This window comes from Coccinella septempunctata, chromosome 1 (assembly GCF_907165205.1).
Source record: "Coccinella septempunctata chromosome 1, icCocSept1.1, whole genome shotgun sequence".
In the NCBI taxonomy this organism is placed as follows: Eukaryota; Metazoa; Arthropoda; class Insecta; order Coleoptera; family Coccinellidae; genus Coccinella; species Coccinella septempunctata.
This window is the reverse complement of record NC_058189.1, coordinates 43423656-43447494: the sequence shown is the minus strand read 5'-3', so window position 1 is coordinate 43447494 and position 23839 is coordinate 43423656. Positions and strand designations below refer to the sequence as shown.

Genomic DNA, 23839 nt, shown 5'->3' with positions numbered 1-23839 from the left:
TTAACCTTTTTGCCGCTCGCGAAATTTTGGGTCGGCACTGCCGACCCTGCCGTCCCTGACGGGCCGCCACTGTTCCCTTTGGCATTCGGAGAGCGCTAAGCAAGTGGTCGAATTTTCTGAAAGAAATAGCCAGTGAAACTTCAGTGGAAATGACATTTTTTTTAGGCATATTTAAAAAATTTCACTCATTATAAGAAGAAATTTTGACCAATTTCGAATAAATAGGTTTGCCAGAATTATTGAAAAATTTTTCGATGAATAACTATGAACTGTTTCAGAATTCTCGCAATTCTAGTAAGATTATCCTGTGAAATTATTCGAAGTAGAGAAAGTTAAATATCATGTGGTGTAATTTACGAATATTCATTTCCAAGGTCGATAAGTATAAATTTAGCGAATTGGATAAGTCTTCCTTCAATTCATTACTATGCGTATGTTGGTAAAAATATAGAACTGAAGGTGTTTTATACAGGGATTTATCTAAAATTTCTCAAATTTTCGTTTGGCTAGAACTCCTGAAATTACCGATCGATAAGACTGAAATTCAAATTTCAATAAAACAAATTATTAAAATTGAACAACAATCAGGTCCGGACTCATTGAGGCTTTACTCAAATTCAAGGTAATGGAAAACACCCTGTATATATATGCAGTTACCCATCATAATTTCAACAGGTTTAAGAGGTTTATCGGATGTGTAATCTATGACTACATACCTGATCAATCTTTTTCACATTATAATTGATAGTCGAGATTCTAAACGACTCAATAATATTGAGATTTAACCTCTCAGTGATTTGAAGTAATATTTAAAATAATTTCTGATTACCGTTTTATTCTATTTCGAATTTTTTCTCCTAGATTATTGCGTTCTTTACATGGCTTTATCTCTGTAACAACAGTTTTATTTTTTTGACCTCATATTTAATGTTATTCATTCTACATTGTGTATTGTTTTTGTCTTTAGGATATTTATATTTGAATTTTATGCAAGGTTATGTAGATACGTTTTAATTTTCTACAGGATTAACATGTTAGCTCAGTAAAGGGTTATTTATTCTGAATGTCCCTCCCCTCTCTCTTACGTTTTTGTGCCACCTTTAAAAAAAAAGATTTGATTTGTCGGTGTAACCAGGCATTAGTTCATCCATAGATGCAGTTTCCAGTTCTTCACACAAATAGAAAAAGAGAAATGACATTTCACGAAATGCTAGCCCAGAAAAAATGAATTTCAAAGTCTGAAACAGATGGTGCTATATATAAATATCCCGTTTGAATTTTTGCCCTCTCATTTTCTGAAAAATTTTGAACTTATAATATAGTTGTCCTAGCACTTTTCGTGATAAGTTAAGTGCTTAGCCAACTTCACACATATACTAGTCCATAGTCCAATTTGTTTGTACTTTTGTTCATACGATATAATTGCACTGCCAAATATCGAGCAAAGAATACCCCAATGTGGTGTAATTATTATCATTATCTTCGCTGGAGAATTCTGTCTAATAAGTAGCTAATGACTTATAAATTTCATTCGTTATTGTCGAAGGATTTTTCCAGAGAAATATAAGGGGTGAACGATTCTGGTTTTCGTTTCTTTCACGGGTTTTCGTACCGCTGTACTGCTGGATCTGAGCACTTTTATGTTTAAAAGATTATTGTTATCAAATAAATAATTACTCTGTCTACAATGTCGAAATTATATTGGTCCAATATTGATGCGTAGCTAAATTTTCGGCACAAACAATGGGGATGACGTAAGGAGGTTAGGTGGAGTCCCGCAAATGCCCTATAATTAATTTGTAAACATTGATCGCATCGAACCTATCCAAAAAGCAATTATATTGTACTGGTGGGACGAATATAGCAGGAAATCAGTTTTTCAACCAGAGAGTCAGTAGACTGTAGTCTAAATATAAAGTAACCGGGAGAGATGTGAGACGGTGGTGCGGCGATCCAACAACATGTGAAAATTAATATTTTCGTTATGGGGAATACAAACGTCAAACCCCATCCGAAACCTAGAAGTAAAAAACAATTACGTTGGAAGGCTGCAGGTAAGGATTGAATGTGACAGATTGAAAATTAATCTAGAATTATATTTGTGTGTTATTCAAATTGATTGAGTTATTTTTAAGCGTGTTACACTCAGGTGTTATTTTTAACTAATAATACGAGCTTCTAGAATTGAGATATGTGATTTCTAAAGCGAATTGACATGTTTGTCCTGAAGTATTATTATAAGACACGTTAGATCTCGACCAAATTCTGCATATTATATTGAAATGATGTGGCCGATAAATCCATAAGTGATCTGAAGAACCAAATCACATGATTTTCACCAACGATGAATTTTTCTCCTCTACGCATGTTTCGGCACCATAAAAGCTATCGTGGTAGCGCAACACGTGGACAATTAGAAAACCATCTCTAATGAGAATAATGTTATTCAGTTCACATTCAGCATTTTATAAGTATAATTATATGTCCAGTTTCATAATAAAATTTAGGCTTAAAGCTGCCTTTAGGATCATTTTTATTGAGGTTGAAGGAAGCTTTAAAATAAAAGAGACTTCAAGTTTGGTTATGAAACTGTCGTAGATTACTTCAGGTAAATGAACCTACTGGCTGTATTGAGGGAGCTGTTAGATCTCAGGATGTTTTTGGGAGATAGTACCTATTTTATGCTAGTCCTGAGTTATGATGATGTTTGTTTTCAGGCTTATTAAATCCTGTAATTTTGGATGATATGTCGGTTATTCACTTTGTATGCAATTCAGTACTCCTGCTTGAGAAACAAAGTTTAAAAGTTCAGGGAACGTTAATTCGAATGAATATGCATTGCTGATATTCCAATAATATCCCTTTAACCATTTCAGATTCAGTTTATAACTGCCACCTATTTCAAGGTTTCTTCATTCAGGATTATACAGGGTGTCCCAAAACTAGTGAATCAAACGTCACACCACGATAGAGTAGATCAAATACTATCGAATGACACCAACATTAGTTGATCGAAAATGTACCGTTTCTGAAAAAACCTAACCTAAAGTTGCCGATTGTCGAACTATTTTTTCAATCACAAGGTCAATTTGTGATTAAGCCTAGCGTTTTTCTCCCATATATCACCCCTATAGAGGGGGTTCATTCGGAGTAATGAAAATCATGTAGAAAAAAACAATTGTTTTAATTTACATTTATTTAGGTTATCGATTAACTACTTAAAATAATTTCAATTAGGGGAGATAAAACAATAATCTTAGTTCAATATAATTTAAAATTGATATCCTTTTTCACAAACTGGCCCTGTGATTGAGAAAAATAGTTAGAAAATCGGCAACTTCAGGTATAATAAAATTCTGATTATTTTGGAACGGTACATTTTCGCTGAACTAATGTTGGTGTCATTCGATAATATTTGGTTTAATCTATCGTGGTGTGACGTTTGATCCACTAGTTTTGGGACAAACTGTGTGTACCTATAGATTTCTCACCCAAAATGAAGGTGGTCTTTTATATATTTTTTCGTACAAAACCACTTTCCCATCAAGTTACATCCCTTTGCAGCTAGGGCTAAATAATCATTTTTATTTCATATCTCCGCAAAAAGGGCGTTTGAGAAATATGAATAATTCGGGTGAAATTACAGTTTTCCAAGTTTACCTTGATTTTTTTAAGCAAGAAATGTCATTACAACGAGAAAAAACCAACCCCAATATTATTTTGAAACAAAATTCTTATATTTGCCCGCATTTTCATATTTGGAAAACATATTTCAAAAGGAGAATTTAATCTGACTTATACAAATAAATTGAATCTACACTTCTTTAGAAACGCTAGAAAGAGCACTGAAGTAAATCGAATGTACAGTGTGCTCCAACGAAAACTTAACACCTCGATTTTTCGGCTTTAAAAGAAAGATGTGGAAAATCGATCGGACATGTAAATTTCTGATTCGAAGAGGAACAACTTTTCCGCTCTTTACATCCCCTTAACTTCAACCCCCTGACGGGGGTAACACAATTCTTTGATTTTGAATAGGGTGAGGGGTGTTGTGATGCCTCATATTGATGATCTTATCGAGTACTTTCTGATCCTGAAATTTCGCTTCAAAATCTTCATGGATAACGAAATGACAGGTGAAATAGTGGAAGAGTACTTATCTTCGTGATTTGTTTATTGAATGTTGAAAACGTTCACGTACATTACTAAAGAATTCTGGTGTAATTTGACAGCATTCATTAATGATTCGAGTTCGCAAATCATCCAGACTCAGGCTGGGTATCGTAAATCTTGGATTTCATGTAACCCCATGGAAAAAAGTCCAGTGGGGCTAGATCAGGTGATCTGGGTGGCCACTCAATATGCCTCCTTCTCCTATTCCACACGTGAGGAAATTTTTCATCTAAAAACTGAAACACCGGTTGAACGAAATAAGATGCGCCATGGAAAATGATGGTCTTCTGCCTTCACTACTTGCAAGAGGGATGGAAAATTAGCTTTCTCCAACAGATCTAAATAAATTAGTCCAGTGAGATTACCGGGGATAAAAAAGGGTCAATTATGAGATTTCCTCAAAAACCCGTCCAAATATTCAATTTTTGGGGAAGCTGAGTATGCGCCTCACGAAATAATCTTGGAATTTCATCTGACCAAAACCGACAGTTAGGCCACAGCCGTCTTTATCTTTTTTAGAGTTTAAGAAGGCTGTGGTTAGGCCGGTTCAATTCCGTTAAGGGGAAGTGAACACTCGTCCGAAAGACAGATATCGAACATGTGGTTTTGATTGATTAATCATTTCCCTGACCACTTCACAGAACTGGCGATCGTGATCATCCTCATTCACTTCCTGAACCAATCGTATCTTATAAAGATGGAATTCATATTTTTTAATTTAAGGATTCACATGATTGTTGCGCGTGAAACACCAGATACCTTGGACAATTTCCTAGTATAAAAGATAGGATCCATTATTGCTACATGAACTAAGACATCCGCGTTTCTCGCTTCGTCTCTTTCACGAACTCTCTGTTTGTTTCCGACTGAACTAGTAGCGTGAAATTTGGCAACCATCAGTAAGTAGCGGATACTTTTTTCCAGGATCTCGTTCGTTAAGTAGGGCCGCTCTCGTTATTTCTAAAAAATAATTTCATCATTTTCAACCTTTCTTCTAAGGAACACACAATTTTAATTCTACTAAAAATTTACAATGGGTTTGAGGTTTGACACGCTTGTAACATTCAAAAATTCACGACAGATTAAGGTAAACCAAAAACATCACCATCAAATAGAGGTGTTAAATTTTCATTGGACCACCTTGTATATGAGATTTCTCATTTCAGGAATGAAATCGAAAAACTAAATATTTTAGAAACGGATTTTTGAGAACCGGTGGCGGAATTCTAAAAATCTGCGACTAGAAAACTCCGTTGAAAAATAAAGATCACATAAAACATAGAACATACTTAAATCAAATGTTTGGAATATCTCGAACATAAACCAAGATTATAGCGAAATATTCGAAAAGTAATTTTTCAGAACAAATCAGAATGGTTCCTTTCATAATATAGGGGTTGCTTTTTTCGCCCTTCTGTAATGTCATTTTTTCTGACTTAAAAATCGATTATATTTAAAAGACTGCAATTTGGAGAAGGAAATTTGAAGAATAAGTTATATGAACCCCCCTAAATTTCAGCTAAACAATCTCAGTTTAATCAACATAATGGATTTGAAGAAATTATGAGATGAAACAAGTGTTTTGGTGATGAAAGCTTCCATAGTGTGTTAAGAGTATCAACAGGGATAATAAAACAAAAACAAAAAACACACTTCTTTTAAAGTTTTACTCTTTGGCGATCGATTTCCGTTGTCAAACCATCATCAGGCCAGCTGAAAAATATAATGTGTTTTCTCAAAATTTCATCACTTAAATTCATGTAGGCATTGTAGTAAGAATGTGCATTCTTACCGTCAATGAGGTAGTCTCTTTCATAAAAATCATTAGACTCTCGACAACAAACAATGTGGAAGAATGTTGTTGTTGAATTTCTTCTGGTCGGTATGTGGTGAAATTATTCGATACGTAGCCTAAACGAAAGTGTAAGTTAATTTAAGTTGTCATCTCTTACGTTTCTAATGTTAGGGGGTATGTTAGGGAAATTAATTATCTTTATTAGGCTGCCCTCTCTAAGGTTGAAATCTGATAGTTCGTTTAGTAAATGTCGATTATCTCTGTTCTTTAAAATCTCCAATTGTTCTAGCATTATTAGTTTATAAAAATTATGACCTTTATGTAATATTTTCAAGTTATCAAATTCTATGTTATGTTTACATTCGTTTATATGGCATCCTAATGCTGACTTGGGGTGATTTTTACTGTGTTCGTCGAAACGTTTTTTCATATTACGTGTAGTCATGCCGATGTAAAAGGCAGGACAGCTCGAACAATTTATCTGATATACTCCACTTTCTTCCTCTCGTTTAGTTTTGGTTTTGTTGTTGACTAATAGGTTATCGATTGTTTTATGTCGTTTGTTCATCAGTGTGTAGTCGTATTTCGTAATATTTCGCTGTATATTTTCGTGTAAGCCTTTATAATATGGTACTGTTAAATAGAGTCTTCTTTTTGTGATATGGGGGTGGTATAATATATCAACTAGGCACAAATAACCTATACACTAAAGAATACATCGACCAAGTATACAACACAATAAAAAAAAATAACAATGAAGAAAATCTACCCCCATATCACAAAAAGAAGACTCTATTTAACAGTACCATATTATAAAGGCTTACACGAAAATATACAGCGAAATATTACGAAATACGACTACACACTGATAAACAAACGACATAAAACAATCGATAACCTATTAGTCAACAACAAAACCAAAACTAAACGAGAGGAAGAAAGTGGAGTATATCAGATAAATTGTTCAAGCTGTCCTGCCTTTTACATCGGCATGACTACACGTAATATGAAAAAACGTTTCGACGAAAACAGTAAAAATCACCCCAAGTCAGCATTAGGATGCCATATAAACGAATGTAAACATAACATAGAATTTGATAACTTGAAAATATTACATAAAGGTCATAATTTTTATAAACTAACAATGCTAGAACAATTGGAGATTTTAAAGAACAGAGATAATCGACATTTACTAAACGAACTATCAGATTTCAACCTTAGAGAGGGCAGCCTAATAAAGATAATTAATTTCCCTAACATACCCCCTAACATTAGAAACGTGACAGATGACAACTTAAATTAACTTACACTTTCGTTTAGGCTACGTATCGAATAATTTCACCACATACCGACCAGAAGAAATTCAACAACAACATTCTTCCACATTGTTTGTTGTCGAGAGTCTAATGATTTTTATGAAAGAGACTACCTCATTGACGGTAAGATTGCACATTCTTACTACAATGCCTACATGAATTTAAGTGATGAAATTTTGAGAAAACACATATATACTTTTCAGCTGGCCTGATGATGGTTTGACAACCGAAATCGATCGCCAAAGAGTAAAACTTTAAAAGAAGTGTGTTTTTTGTTTTTGTTTTATTATCCCTGTTGATGAAACAAGTGTTTCTTTCGAACATAGTATTGAAACTTACATGGTGTATTCAGAGGTGAGGTTCATTTCAACCGAGAGTACAAAACTGGTCAAAATAAAGCGTTTCACCAAAAATCATTTACAAAACTTTTACAATAATGATGTACCTAGCAATAGTAGCAATTTGCCAACACAAGCACTTTCGATGAGATGTCCCAATCATCTACACTGTTTTCACCTAAAACCTCTCGATGCAACAATTTTTTCAAGTGACCTGATGAAATTAATAATTAATGATAGACTTGGACGTACTGAACCATTAAAAATAATGTCGGTCCAGCCAAATTTTTATGTTGAATATCGTTTTTCCGATGCCGGAGTCGTCTTTCACAGTCTCGTAGTTGAAATTTCATGAAATTTTGTCGAAATTCCGGGTTTTATAACATCGCCATCTTGAATATTTTATATAGAAAAGTTTTGATAAAATTGGTTACCTACTTATTTGATGACTTCTACGTTTTGTCAAAAAAAAAAGACTCACCTTTGAAAACACCCTGTATATCTCAGTTTCATTCACAGGCGAAATCTTGTCCTGCAGTATTCATCACTTCTGCTCTGTAATTCATTCATTTCTTCTAGATCGTCCATCACCACCTGGAAAACCTTCTTTGGTTGGGGAGAACGTTACTACTCCTGATGTCGTGCACATTTGTTGGACGAAGCCGGAAAAAGATGGAGGATCCACCGTTACTGCCTACTTGGTTGAACATAGAAGAGTTGGCACTGGTCACTGGCTCAAGTCATCTCCACAGCCAGTTGCCACTAATGAATTGGTAGTCAGAGACTTAGAGCCAGGTTGGCGTTACCAGTTCAGAGTAAGAGCGGAGAACGCTGTCGGCTTATCTGATCCTAGTGAAATCTCGGAGCCATATACTGCTACACTTCAGAGATCCGCCATAGCGCCTCCAAAATTCACTCAGGAACTGACAGACACTGTCGCCTTAGAAAACGATAAAGTCGAATTCGAAATACACTTTCTGGGCCAACCCTCACCAAACATATGCTGGTTTAAGGATGGTTTCGAAATATTTAGTGGCAATAGGACTAGAATAACGACAATATCCGACAAAAGCGTTTTAACGATTCTACGTGCGACAATCGCCGATGAAGGAGAGATTAAATGCACAGCAACAAACAAAGCTGGTCACACTTCGACGAAATGCAAATTGACGATAGAAGCACCGCCCAGCATCACTTTACCGAAGTCCTACCAGGACCAAGATGGAATCATATTCGAGATCGGCGAAGCCATAAAGATGAGCGTGACGGTTTCTGGAAAACCCACACCGCTCATATTTTGGTCGCACGATGGCGAGTCCATTCAGAACAACGATCGATACGAAACGGAATATAACGATAAAATCGCTTCAGTGAAAATCGAGAATGCACTGCGCACTGATAGAGGAGAATACCAGATAAAAGCTGTTAATAAATTAGGCCACGACCAAGCTTCATTTTTGGTCACCATCACAGATAAACCAACGCCTCCAGGTAAGGCAAGAGTTCTGTTGACTTCTGGTAGATCTGTTACTTTGAGTTGGTCCACACCAAAAGATGATGGAGGATGTCAAGTTGGTAATTACATTATAGAGTATTATAGAATTGGTTGGGATGTTTGGTTGAAAGCTGCAACAACTAGACAACAATCGACCATGTTGGAGGATTTGATTGAAGGCAGCAAATATAAGTTCAGAGTCAAGGCCGAGAGCCCCTATGGAGTCAGCGAGCCGAGCGAAGAGTCAGAAGTTGTATTCATACCAGATCCAAAGCGTGGAATTCAGAAACCCACTGACTTAGAGAGAATCGAGAGTGATTCACGAATACCTCTTTCAAGACGAAGAAGAGCCAATTCCTCACCGAGAGTTTCATTTGTTCTAAACGAGGATGTACCCGTAAGACCTGATCGTAAAAAGACGGGTAAGACGCCAGAAGCATCACCGCGCCAAAAGAGAAAACAATATATGCCTCTCGTGAAAAACCACATCGGTTCTGAACCCTTTTTGAATAGGAAATTTTCTGTTCCATATGCTTCAAAAAATGATTCACGAACTTCCTGGGAGAATAGTCTGATTCCTAATTTGCAAGAGGTCGCATTCAATCGAACCACAACAATAATAAAAGTAGAGAAAAATAAAAGTCCATCCCCGGAGATAATCATTACAGATGCAGACTCAGAAAAACAAAATGAGATCTGGAAACCATCAGGAAATTTGCGACAACCAGAAGTATCACCAGCACGAGGTCCTAATTTTTTCGAAAAATCATCTTCCAATAGTCAGAAATTAAAGAGCACAACCACAACCAGTACCAGTCATTTAGGTCATTCATCTAAAAAAAATTTGAAGAATCCGAACGACACACTCAGAAGGTTGACAGATAATCAAGGAAGCACAACGTCTGGAAGTCGCAACCTTGCCGAAAATGTAACTTCAACGATGTCGGATCAATCAGAAAGAGTATCGTCGGGGATTCCTAACTATTTCAAGAAATCTCCACCAAGTAGTCCACTCTACTTCGAAAAATCACCATCAACGAGCCCGTCCCTCTTCGAGAAATCACCATCCAGAAGTCCAGACTACTTGGAGAAATCTCCATCCAGAAGTCCAGAACAACTCGAAAAATCACCATTGGAAATGTGGAACAAATTTCAGAAATCACCATCGAGGAGTCCTACAAATTTTCAGAAATCGCTGCAAAGAAGTCCAGACCCCATCGAAAAATTGCTATCCAGAAGTCAGAACCATTTCGAAAAATCACCATCAAGAATGTCAGACCAATCCGACAAATCAACATCGAGCAACCAGAAACATTTCGAAACATCTCCACGAAGAGATCTGGACCACCTTGGAAAATCGCCATCCAGAAGTCCAAACCTAGTCGAAAAATCCTCTTCAGGAACTCCGAGTAATTTTGAATCATCTCCGTTGAAAATTGAAACTAACCTAGAAATATTTTCAGAGAGTTTGGGGAACCCGTCACCAAGTAGCGCAAATTCTACGGAAAGAAGATACAGTTTGGGAGAGACCCTGGAATTAAGAAAAAATGGCCATTCTGCCCCTCAGAAAACTACAAAATCAGCTATAAATGATCACCCTCCAAATCCTCTAAATGTGGATAGGATTAGATCGCCACTAATACGTCAGGAGTTCAGTGGCAGCTCGGAATTCATGCTAGTTCTGTGTCCCGAAGGAGAACAAGGTTCGTATAAAATATGGGTAATGATGAGGGAGTAAAATTCCACAGTACTAATCCACCTAACTGATGATCATCTTATTAGGATCATGCTTCCTCCAGATTTTCTTAGGTGATAGGAATGTATTCTCTATTCACTTTTATTCTAGCACTCGGTTGGCCATAGAAATTTGACACATTCCACTCTGTATAGCACGAAAATGTGTGATTATGACGCTTGTCAAAACTTTTTTGTGTTTTAAATCAGCGCTTTGTTGTCCGTTCTACGTGAAATTCTCAGTAATTACGTAATTAGTCGAAAATATGTGACTAACATAATGGACGTTTATACAAACAGATTGAAGTCTTACCTTATTTAGTTATTTGCATGGAAAATACTAGAGATCAGTTTTTAAATATTGTTTTGATAGGGGTTACCCATTAAACCATATATGTACATGCTTCAATTTTTCGTTGTATAATGTATGCATGTTTCAATAACAAAAAATAAAAACTTCATACAAGGTACTTTTATTTTGGTTGATACTCAACTCGAAGAAAATTACAGTTCTATGTGGACAAATTTGATAGTCTATACATTTGAATAGAGCATTGTACCTATATATACTTCATTCAAATTTATTTTAGCAGTCGGTTGGCCATGAAATAATTTTCTCAAGTTTTTGTAACTAGAACGAAGTTAGGTTGGCACTCATGAAATGTCGTTAATGTCATAACGCCGTTGCCACAACTAATATCAATTTTTATTACGAAAATTCGAAAATGCCGAAAGTGATTGAAGAAAGAGACAGGGTTTCAGGAAGTTCTATTTAGAATTCAGGTCCGCTCATTCAAATAGTTATACCCTGATATTCTAAAATCCATAATACGTCAGACGGTAGCGAACATATTCAAGGTAAGAGAATTTATATAATGTTTCATCTGAATGTAAACGACTTATATTTCAGCTGAATATTTCCACAATCAGAAAGATTGTGAATGAAGAGTATGACAAAGAATTTCCTTCTATTGGGAGACCCAAAAAAGTGGTGGCATTTGGGAATTTTATGTTTGAGTGAATTAATGCGAAAAGTTAACTACAGGATTTTCGATAAATGTCATCGGAGAATGAGTTCCCTAAAATGGATTTTTCTGTTTTTCATTTGACTTGTCCTATACAATGTAAATGTCTTAAGGTACTAATAAATACCTAATTATTATATTTACATCAATGTATTAAGATGAACAGCCACAAATACGCGCAAGTTGCCCTGTTACTTGTATATTCATGTGAAATTTTTGTTCAACGGTGAAGTTGCATCTTAACTTGAAACTTCCTTCAACTCCTTTTACTTATATTGATGCAAGATGATTTTTATTGAAAAATTTAACATTCTTGTAATTATCTGTTAATTCCTTCGGGAGATACCCATTGCCAACCACTGCATCATATGCATTTCATCTTCGGGTTAATATTTTTGAAATCTACAAATGATGTAAGCCAAAGAAGATAACGAACATTAACTCTCCTCAAGCTAGTGCATATTATGATATTATACTGATCTCTTGTATTTTCCATGCAAATAACTGGATTTGGTATGCCTTCAATCAGTTTGTATAAACTTCAATTATGTTCGTCAGATATTTTCCGAAGAGATTCGACATTGTGATAAAATACGTAATAACGGAAACTTTTACGTAGAACGGGCAACATAGCGTTGATTTAAAACCCAAAAATGTTTTGACAAGCTTCATAACCCCACATTTTCGTACTATACAGAGTGAAATGTGTCAAATTTCCATGGCCAACCGACTGCTAAAATAAAGTTGAATGAAGTATAGTTATATGAACATGCTGATACAACATCGTTGAGAAACAGACAGTTACAACTACTTTCTGTCTAACTCAATAAACTCATGAAATAGTACCCTGTTCCATTAACTATTGAAGAATGGATTATCAGAATGAATGAATTGAAAAAAAAACAGAACTCTTAAATAATGGTTAACTGATTTCCTGACTATGAGGCCTTTTTGCCAGGTAGGTGGAATTTGCACATGTGCACTTGTTTGTTGAAAACCTTAAAACTTTATTAACGATCTTTCAACAGTACCGAAACGGCTAAATAACTCGGCTGGAATGTATGTTAGGGAGCAATATTTCATACCTACCTATTTTGAATGTATTTTTTCTCTGGCAAAATGACGGTGACTCTCAATTTGAATATTTCTGTTCAAATTTTCAATGCTTGAAGTGAAAAAAAATTGCCTCAGGTGACCCCTTTTTGGGCCTTGAGGCCCTGGAAAGGAAAATTAACTCAAAAATGTCCCATAAAGAATCGCACACACCCAGCTTAACATTCACTCTCCTCAGTCAGGTGACAAGCCCATCTCTCCAGCCCCTAAAGCAACTTTCACTGGCCTCTTCAATATTTCCAATTCATCTACATCTACTGTAAATATGTAAATTGATATTTCTGCAAGAAAGCTGGCAATTATTATTCTCTATTTCCTGCACTTTCGAGCACACGCCCTCCAGTGTTATGATCTGATAATTAGTAATAGATAATAACACATTATAAAGTACAATTGCTAAAAACATTACTAATATAATTACTCGTATTGCAGGCACACGCTTCAAAAAATTAGTCAATTTCGAAGAGACATCAATTCCTCCCCCGCTGTCACTATCAGCACCAGAATTAGGCATTGAACCTCCCGAGCTTCCACTTCTAAAGCGATGGGCGAGTTCAACCGAACTTCTCACTTATCGTCTCATGGAACGCCTTCACGAAGCAGCCATGAACGAGAACAATGTGGCTGGAGAACAAAAAACGACTTCGGCACATTCAAAGGTACCCACGATCCAAGTCAACTCTGAACCGGCTGCAGAGATAAACCCAGGAGAAAGACTCAATTTGACTAGAAGACTGTCGGGCGTTCTTTCGAACACCCAATTATCCTGGGCCAACAGAAGACATAGTTTGAAAAACGCTGAAAACATGGCTGGGGGTTTTGGTACTAAATTACATAAATTTGAGGAAACGGAGCAAATGAGGAGGGAGATATCAGATTACCGAAGAATATCGGAATCTGACGCAGATGATAAAGATGTGAGGAATTTAGAAGACGAGTGGATGAACGAGTACGAGGAATCGCTACCATCTGAAGGAGAGAGTGAATCTTCTTCAGATGAAAGGAAAAATTCGAGTATGGCAATCCGTCGGAACAGTTTAGATGAAGATGAAGAAATTTATAATCCCCGAAATAGAATGATGAGTGCTACCAAAGTCTATGACAATCAGCCTTTTGAGATTCTTACTGTTCGTAAGGATCCGCCAAACTCAGACATAGTTCCAAAACCCATTCTTAAAAATTCACAACGTAATCAAAGTGCATTAATGAACAGTAAAAATAGTGTCCAATCCACCATGTTTGAATCAAAGACTGCTCATTCAGCAGAATCGCAAAATCTCCAAAATCAAGAACAAATACCTCAAAGAAATAGATCAAGCTCTCTTACTGTAGAAGATGAACTAGACGTGAGTCAATTGAAAAAATCGCCAACTCCCGGTAAACGCCGTTCCTTTAGCTTGTTACCTTCACAAGGAAATTTCATCAAAGAAGCATTCAAGAACAGAAATCAGAAAAATGCTGAACCGTCAACATCTAAACAAACGGCTGAGCCTGCAAAAAAAGTGTCCGCCTTAGCAAATTTCACCAGTATAGCTGGAGCAGGTTTCATAATTCCTAATGAAATGCCAGAAAAAAAGGAAACCGAAGAAGAGGCGAAAGTCGTTGTTGATTTTTACGGTGATATTGTCAAGAGTTTTGGCGGCAAATCGAAACCAACAGCGGAGTTCAGCAGGAGCATGGTTTCGAAATACGACACCTACGAGGAAAGAAAAATCTCTGATATCAAACCAAATTCTGACTCTTTGGCTACGCACAATGTGAGATCAACATCCCCTAAAAATTCTTATATTGATACATCAAAATACCCTGCCCAGTACTCCGATCAGAATAGGAGTAGTCCAATTTCGAATGCACCTGTCAACATTTCTCAAACAAAAGACAAGAACGTCATGAAAGAACTTTCGAATTTAGATTATTCAAAGAGAAATACCCATGTTACAAATGTGAAATCATTTCCCAAAGAAGATCCTCCCCAAAATGTAGATAAAGCCATCAGACAAATGAAAAACGAATTGTCTGAAACGCAACTATCGAATAAAACCTCGAGGTACCGAAGAGAAAGAACATCTTCTGGTAATAGACAAGTTGACGCGGAAAGAACATATAGGGGAAGTAAGAGATCAAGTAGACCGGGATCCAGACAAACTTCAGTAGGGAGGAGAAGAAAAGATGCTTCTACCTCCCCTGTTAGATTTTCAGATGACTGGGACAGTAAGTGTTCATCAATTAATTCCCTGAATCAAGATTATTATATCAGGGCCTCCTTGAATTCGAGTGAAGCATCGCTTTCTCGAAGATCACTATCTCCACCAAGATCAAGAGTCAGAGGAATAACAACGCAAACATCATTCAGAATAGAACCAAATAGTACTGAAGTGGTCCAGCAAAGAATAGATCTGGCAAAAAAAGCAGAAAAACGAATGAGTTTTTTATTTGGGTACTTGACGGACACTGCCATGGTGGCAGTTGCTGCTTGGTTTTACGTTTTCCAGAACGAATATTTAGCGGTTCCGTTTATCCTGATTCCAATTTATAGGCAGTTGGATCAAAAAATTCAAACGGTGAAAGAAGGTATCAAGAAACGATTACCCAGATGGATTCGTAGAAGATTAGAAAAGAACAGCTGAAAAAAGTTCACATATTTGTTTAAAAAATATAGCCTATAAAAATTTCGACAAAAGAATGAGTCAAGCCTGTTTCATTTGCAATTTGAAGAGATGCATATCGTGTTTCTGATCCAAAGTTAAAATCTCCATCCGTGATGGTTGAAGAAATGGCGTAGTCTTAAGATACCAAGTGTTTAAGAGATAGCAGTCTATTTTTTATTGAGTGTGCGAATATTTCATGACGATTTAATTCAAGTGATCAAATTAGCTCGTATTCAATTACCGAATCAAGAAGCGAGGTATTAATTTTGAATATATTCTTATTTTATCAAAATATATGTTTTTGCACATTAATATTTTAGTTGTATATAATTGTTAATAAAATTCTAAACGGAGAGTTTTTGTCGTCCAAATTTTGACTTATGATAAAACTTTCCACTATACTGAGACAAAGGATATCAACAAAACTCTATTTAAAAGGATTCTTCTTGTTCCTCTTTAAGCTCTGGTGGACAACCATTGAACCTCGAAAACTAATGCCCATGTAATTTAGAGTGAACGAATAAGGCTTGAAACACATTGATTTTCTTCAAACCCATTGGATTTCGAAAAATATCCTGAAACAGGTCAATTTCTATTCAGTGTTTTCACCTTCTGATAAAACATCAGTGATTGCGTCATTTATGTATTTGTGCTGAAGTCATCAATGTTTTTCCTTGATATGAACGTATATGATGTTACACCCCATCAAAATGTATCTCAGTCGTGTATTTATCTGTACGTAGGTACAAGAGCCAAACGACTTTGCGCGAGATCAATACAATAAAATTCCAAATATGTGATCCATAGAGAAAGGGAAAGAGTCTGTGATATGATCGCTGTTGTTATGAACAGGCAAACAAAAGCTTCTGACTTCACGTCAGTGCCCTGCTTGAATTTTGTATGAATGCTGAAAATGGAAGCACTATTTGAGCGTTTCTCTCGGTCTTCAGAGCCTATGAAAATATACGACATTTCTTCTTCTTCGAGGCTATAAAAACAACGATGAGATATCTTGCAAAAGCAAAATAGGAGACTATAACCAGATTGTGTGAAGATTGCAATCTTGACACGATCCAGAAACAAAAATTAATATTTACACAAACACAGCCAAAGTTGAATTAATGAACAAAGTATAGAATTTTATCAACATGAAGACAATCCGAAGTACATACTGAATACTAAAAAAATAATGCAAGGCAAAAACAGAAATAAAAACTAAATCATAGGCTAGATGAACATTTCAACATTGAGTGTATCAATCAAAACTGACTGATATTTAGGTATACAGGGTGTGGCGAAATGAATGTATAATATGGTACCCGCCGGTAGAGGACGTTGTGACAGTTCAGAAAAACATATTATATGTTTAGTAAAAGTTCCTCGGTTTTCGAGATATTCGAGCTTTTCGAAAATTCGAAAGAATTTCACCCATCACCACTTTTTTGGGTGGCAAGACTCCAAATGGAGGATTTTTTTCTATCTGTTTTTTGGATTGTATTCCTGGATAAATGAGCTATCGAATATAAGTTATGATTTCTGAGGAGCATGAATAGTTTTTTTCAAACACAGATCTAACTCAAATTTCCTCTTTTGCTAATTTTTTTCCAAAGTTCAACCTGACCTGGTGTGAAAAATAATATGGTCACCATAGTGCCAAATTGGGAAAAAAACATGCCTGTTTCATGGAGATTCCAAAATGGTATAACTTACTGTATTTACAACATTCAATACTAATCTTTGTTTGAAAAAAAAAACTACTTATGTGCCTCAGAAATCATAACTTATACTCGATAGCTCATTTATCCAGGAATACAATCCAAAAACAGACAGAAAAAATTCCTTCATTTGGAGTCTTGCTACCCAAAAAAGTGGTAATGGGTGAAATTATTTCGAATTTTCGAAAATCTCGAATATCTCGAAAACCGAGGGACTTTTACTGAACATAAAACATGTTTTTCTGAACCGTCACAACGTCCCCTACTGGCAGGTACCATATTATCCATTACGCCACACCCTGTATATTAATTTTTTTTAGACTGCGATTATTTTTGTAGCCCTGAGGAAAAAGAAATTATGTTTCGAAAATCGTCGATTCTACATATTGAAAGTACCTATAGGTACCTACACGAAAAAAGTTTTTTTTCTAGAGTTTTTAACAAAAATAAGATTTCATATTGATACAGTGTATTTGACGTAAGCCTAAAAATTGAACCATCAATATGATAAAAATTTTCCATGGAGAGCTGAATGTGCTATGAGAAAAACAATTTGAAGAAGAAACTTCTGCAGCTCCTACTGGATTTCAAAATTATTTATTTATGTTAAGTGTCTAGACTGCAAAGTTCATTGACAATGTTACAGACTATTTTTTAACTATATGTGTACAATGCAAAATTTCAAAATTATATTGTATATAGGTAGACAATTTCTGACTATTAATTTGTTAATTCCAACTTTCGGTGTTACCGAAAACAATATTTTTTTGTATATGTATTGTATTTAGAAAAATTCAGCACCTTATTTTCTTATTGCTTCAATCATATGATAAATAAAATAGTAATTTCATATTTATATGCAGCAATTTAAGTAAAAATAGCGTAGGATTTGAAGTTGAATTGCGGAAATTTTAATTATATCCTCCTATGCAGAGATTATAGAGTCTTTATAATCTTTGCTCCTATGATGGTGGCCAAAGTACTCAATTATGTATTCTATTTCAGGTAGCATTCTACCTAATGTAGCTTTGCAGTAACTTTTGCAGATTGCGCTATGGGTATGAAGACACTGTAAATGAAAGGAAAGGAAACTATAATCTAGAAATTGAGAAGCAGTTGGATCTCGAATTTATAGATGGTGCTGCAGGAGACCCTGTATTTCGGAGAATTTTTCAAAATGATGATTGAAGACTTAGTTTGCTTCAATTTGAATTTATGGAACACCTCCTCATTGAGTACCATTATACGTGACGTGCATTCAGAAAAATTCTGTTTATAAATATATAAATATCACAATGACTCAATCTTTAGTAGATATATAGTAAAGGCCTAAGACCATATTGAAATTTATATAGGCTGTGCCAAATTCAAACGTAAACTATGAGTTGAAAATCGAAAACTGACCTATTTGTCTCGATAAATTATAGATTAAAAAGCTTCGAATTTACAGAGGGTGAGAGTTAAATTGAAGAAGAAATTGAAAAAAAAAATACATTTTGACGTGAATTCCTATTAGAAAAAAATCTCTTTTGAAGCAGAGCTTAGTTATAGTTGGATAATTTGAGATTCAGAAGCGTGCTTCCGAGCGTGCACTAGAGATAGTGGACAAAATTTCGATAAATTTTGTTATATATGACATGCAGTTGTAGAACCTATTTAAAATTATTTGCTTGAACGATTAATTTTCTGTGTTTCTCCTTGGATTTTTAACGAACCCTTTGTGGAGTTTTACATTCACGACAGAGTATTTTGAATTTTTCACTAGATCGATCATTGTTTCCTCTGCATGCTTCCGCGCATTCAATCGAGCTCCAGCTACAAAACAAGCTTTTGAATGACCTGTGTTAACAAGATTCAGAACAGACCATATTTTCCTGGGAAGATCAAAACTAGGATATCTTTTAGAGGAATCAGTAATTATACCTTTGTTAGTTCCGATGGAACAGAACATTAAAATTTGACACAAAACAGGAGCAGACTCATCAGACTCTTTTCAAATTCAAAATCATGAAAAACACATATATGTAGTTTTTCATCATAATTTTAACATTCTCGTAATCTGCATATATGATTGTCTCAAGATCCAATCATAGTTATGCTCCACCTGTGAATTAATGTTTTATAAATAATTGTTTTGTGGTCAGAAAGCGCAGTGCATGGAATTTAATTTCGAAATTCAAAAATTGTAGCATATACCATTCAACATTGTCATTCACAATGATGTTCTATATTTGATAATACATAAATATGGAAAGGAAAACTGGGATATCTTGAAACTAATAATTGAAACTTGATCTTTATAGAATAAATCCCCTTTCTATGCATAACTAGTTGTCTGAAGTAAGTGTCCAAAGTGATTTCCTACAAACACCTCCTATACACGTTTTGGCCCTCCTTATTGGGAACAGGATTTCTACGAATCTCGTTTGTCCATTTACTCGTAGAACATCCTGTATACTCCATACAAAGGTAGTACTCAATGGTATGAATGAGTACGAATTGATAAGTTTCGGATGTATGTGGTTCAAGGTTCGAAACCAGCTCAGGTAATTGATATTGGTCTTTTTCGATCATATGGATATATAGTTTTTGAAATATGGTAAAAATAATGTACGAAGAATGTACTTTGAGTTTTTTCTCCTTTATTCCTTTTTGTATGATATGAAATCATCAATGAATTTTTGAAAAATAAAAACTATTACTATTTCCATATTTATTGGTTATTTTTATATGATTAACCAATGAGTAGAGTATGCATTTTTATTTTTCATTAGTTTGATTATTGTCCAACAAAATGAGCGATTAAATTTCCTGTTTCTCATTCAGGACCAAGTCCTATGCCTGCATAACAAAATTTGATTTTCTTCTGAAGCGAGCATCAAATGCAAACATACAAACCATCGCTATTTTTAACTATGATTATACGTTTTCTATTACTTGAAGTTTCACAAATACAAAATGACTTCATGAACACCTTACGATTTTGTCAGTCTTTCGAAATAAATCGTTCTGTTTGCAACGAAATGTTTTGCGGAACTTGCTCCGAAGCAACTGCCGAGAACGTGGAAATCCTAAGCAGAATGGGTTGCACATGTAAATACACATATGAGGTAAATACAAGTTGTGTGACGAAATAACCGCATCTAAATGAATAAGTATATAATATTCGCGAATCCAATTACCGTTGTGGGCGCTGCGAAATGAAAACAGACGTTGATGTTTGTCAGTACTCTTTTCGAGATTTGTACGGCCTAACAGAGTTTTTCTAGAAAATCAAGATATTTATCGGAATTATCAGAAGTGAATTGATTGATTTAGTTTCGTAAAGAAAGATCAACATTCTTTGGAAATATTTCATTTGAAAAGGATGAATTGTGGAATAAAATCGAGCGATGATATTGGTGATCCACTGTACCTAGACACAAAATCCTATTATTTCACAGATTCTTTCTTGAATTAAACCTAGCTAATAATGTTGAGGCAGCATAATATACTGAGTTTGTGAAGTTTCTATTAAGTATTTCAATTCCATGTTATGATATAGGTATTCCTCATACTGAAATCTCAAGAGACATAAATATGATTTAGCTCATGGAACAAGTTCTACAGATGAGAAAAAGCATTCATTTGGAAGTATGAAAATTATGAAGTTGTATTTCTAAATCATCAATTGAATTTAGCAGAAAACTCTCGCAAAGAAAAATCGTTTAACCTAACTCCTGCCAGTTGAAAGCACTGGTATAAATACCTTTTCCAATATTTTTTCGGAATCAATATTTCTATTCAGAAACCCAGACAATAATCCCAATATAACTTCTCCAAATAATAATTATAATACTTTTTTGGACAACGTGAGACAACTAAACTTGTTTTGACTTTGCAGTACTGACAAAGTAGTTTCGTAATTCAGTCGGCAGAGGGCGTCTAGATTTTTGGATTCGCCAATACTACAATAACCAAAGATTGCTATGAGTAATTATCAATAAATTGCTGCCAAATGCAATTCCGAATTTCACTCTTAATAATTATTGATTATTGTGATGTATATTGATTTATAAAAAGTGGCTGAACTGGTATCCTTTAGGTTCTTGAATGACATTTTGATACTAGATAACAATTCTTCCAACGATATAGCATTGTCATAAACTTAATTTGATAAATTCTTTGATTACATCACTGAAAACGCTTCTTGAGTGCTTGTCACTATTAAAAGTTCTACATTTATATTTGTCTTCTCAAGGGTCTGCCAGAGGATCCTTACATATTCTTACATATACAAGGACCTACAGGAGGAATAAATGCCCGTACATAGGTTGGCCCTGAAAACTAAAAAAGAAATTCAACTCATAATATACATAGGCATACCTGCCCAGATTCCAAAAACAAATAATCTCACAATATGGTGGTGGTTTAGCTATTGAACACTCATATCAAAAAAAAAAATTTAATAGCAAAGGTATAATATCAGCCATTAGAACCACGAACTTTTCATTGTTTTACCACAACAAAATCAATTTCCCACCTTAGTCAACATACAGATCTTTAACAAAATTTTTCCAAATTTTTAAAAAGCACTTTTTTACTGACACTTAAATTTTTTAAATTCACTGGCAATTCATTAAAATACTTATATGCATAATATCTATAGCTTCTTTGACCTATTTTTAGAAATTTTCTTGGTAAGGATATATTTTTAAACCTATTTTTATTTGTATTATTTAAATAACAATTTTTTAATTTATTATACATGAAGACAATGGATCTCAACACTAAATAGTTCCTCAGGTCAAGTGGTCTGTTAGAATCCGTATCATCAATTCCAATGACTTGTAATATCTTATTTTGTAGTCTTTTCAATGGGTTTTATGATACATTATAGAGTCCACCCCAGCCGATTATACCATACACAGATATACTATTGAAAATACCATAATAAACTTGTAAAAGTTGATTTTCAGAAAGAATATTCTTTAATCTATAAAACGCATACACTAGATATTTTGTCTTCTTGACTATGCTTTCAACATGCTTATTCCATCTCATATTACAGTCATAATTAATTCCCAGATATTTAGTAGTTGAAGCACGAACAAGATCAACCCCATTAACCGAAGTTCGGAAGACATCAGGAACTGAGTCACTATAGATCCCAAAAGTAACAACACAACACATTCGGGCCATCTTCTTCTCGATCCCTTGTATACAGGGTCTTTCACGAGGAACCTCACCCATATTTATACGGGAAACTACTGAACATATTTTCATGAAATTCAGCACTTATAAGTATTTCACGATGCTGATGAAATCTAAAATATTTTCAAGGCATGAGCACCTCCGGTTTTTCCGGAAATGACGTCAACTTCCGTTTTTCAAATTAGAACACCATTTTTTTATTGCAGAAATAGATTCCTTAGAAAATTTCAAGTTATTTTGATGTAACATTTTTCAGTTTTGGTTGGAAAATTCTCTCTGAGCGGGAAAATTCGAAAAAAAAATCGAAAATAGAGCTCCGCTGAAACAAGAATAACTTCGAGGTTTTTGGATGGAAAATTTTCATTTTTGGGATTTTTCAAGATACAAGATTGATGTATCCACTTTAAAAATCGAAATCGCGATTCATGATACAGGGGGTGAAAAAATAGCTTTCAAAGTTAGGGATGACAAATTCGTGAAAAATCAATTTTTTCAAATTAGAACCCCATTTTTTTATGGCAGATATTGAATCTTCGTTAAAGAATAATGTGAGTGTATGCATCACACCCTTGCCCTAAAATGGATATTTTCTGAGTTATTCACAAAAAACTGTTTTTCGTCTTGAATTTTCAGCTATTTCTTTTCCCTTCAAGCCAAAAAGATGAAATTTTCAGGAACTGTTATTTGAACCATGCTGTAGATTTTTCACCCCTTCTTGAAACCGACTTCATGTTACTATTAGGAGAACCATGGCAAACTCTCGCAGTTATAACTAGAGAAGATGCTCAAAGTTTTGACCGTTCATTTCTAGACATTTATTTATACGTCTCAGGAATGCTTCGTGCGTTGCTCTTCTTATTTCATCGGGAGGAAGAGATCTGCAAAAGTGTTTAAAAACCAAATTGAGTTTCAAAACTATGAATCTAAAAATCTAAACAAACCTGAACGCATTTCTGACTCGTTCTATGCAGTCCTCTTTATCAGTCAGGGGAGTTGAGTAGACAATATTTTTTATCCTACCCCAAACATAATAGTCTAAAGGAGTTAAATCGGGAGAACGTGGTGGCCAAAGATGTGGACCATTGTTCGCCAACCATCGATCTTCAAATAGCCTGTAGAGGATATTTGACACATTGAGTGAATTGTGTGGAGGCGCGCCATCTTGTTGATACCATAAGTCCTTATGGTTCTGTACTAGCGGCTCAATTATTTGAGTCAATATGTCAGAATATCTATCTCCTAAGGGAGAACATTCTTTAAATAATGCAAACATGTGTAGTGTTCTATCTTACCA

The 23839-nt window shown here is 35.0% G+C and overlaps 2 protein-coding genes across 2 annotated transcripts in view; both read left to right on the top strand.

Moving 5' to 3' along the window:
• The first annotated feature begins 1887 nt into the window (after window positions 1–1887).
• On the top strand, window positions 1888–15992 carry LOC123309695 (serine-rich adhesin for platelets). Its single transcript, XM_044892923.1, has 4 exons — window positions 1888–2054; window positions 8202–10526; window positions 10581–10820; window positions 13422–15992. Exons 1-4 carry the CDS (start codon window positions 1985–1987, stop codon window positions 15614–15616), a joined length of 4830 nt encoding a protein of 1609 aa, XP_044748858.1. The 5' UTR covers window positions 1888–1984; the 3' UTR covers window positions 15617–15992.
• A 4362-nt stretch (window positions 15993–20354) lies between these two features.
• LOC123310568 overlaps window positions 20355–23839 on the top strand; it is a 449880-nt gene continuing 446395 nt past the window's right edge. Inside the window, exon 1 of the mRNA XM_044894465.1 lies at window positions 20355–20462. Within this exon, the coding sequence (XP_044750400.1) occupies window positions 20376–20462 (87 nt within the window). The 5' untranslated portion in view covers window positions 20355–20375. The remainder of the gene's footprint in view (window positions 20463–23839) is intronic.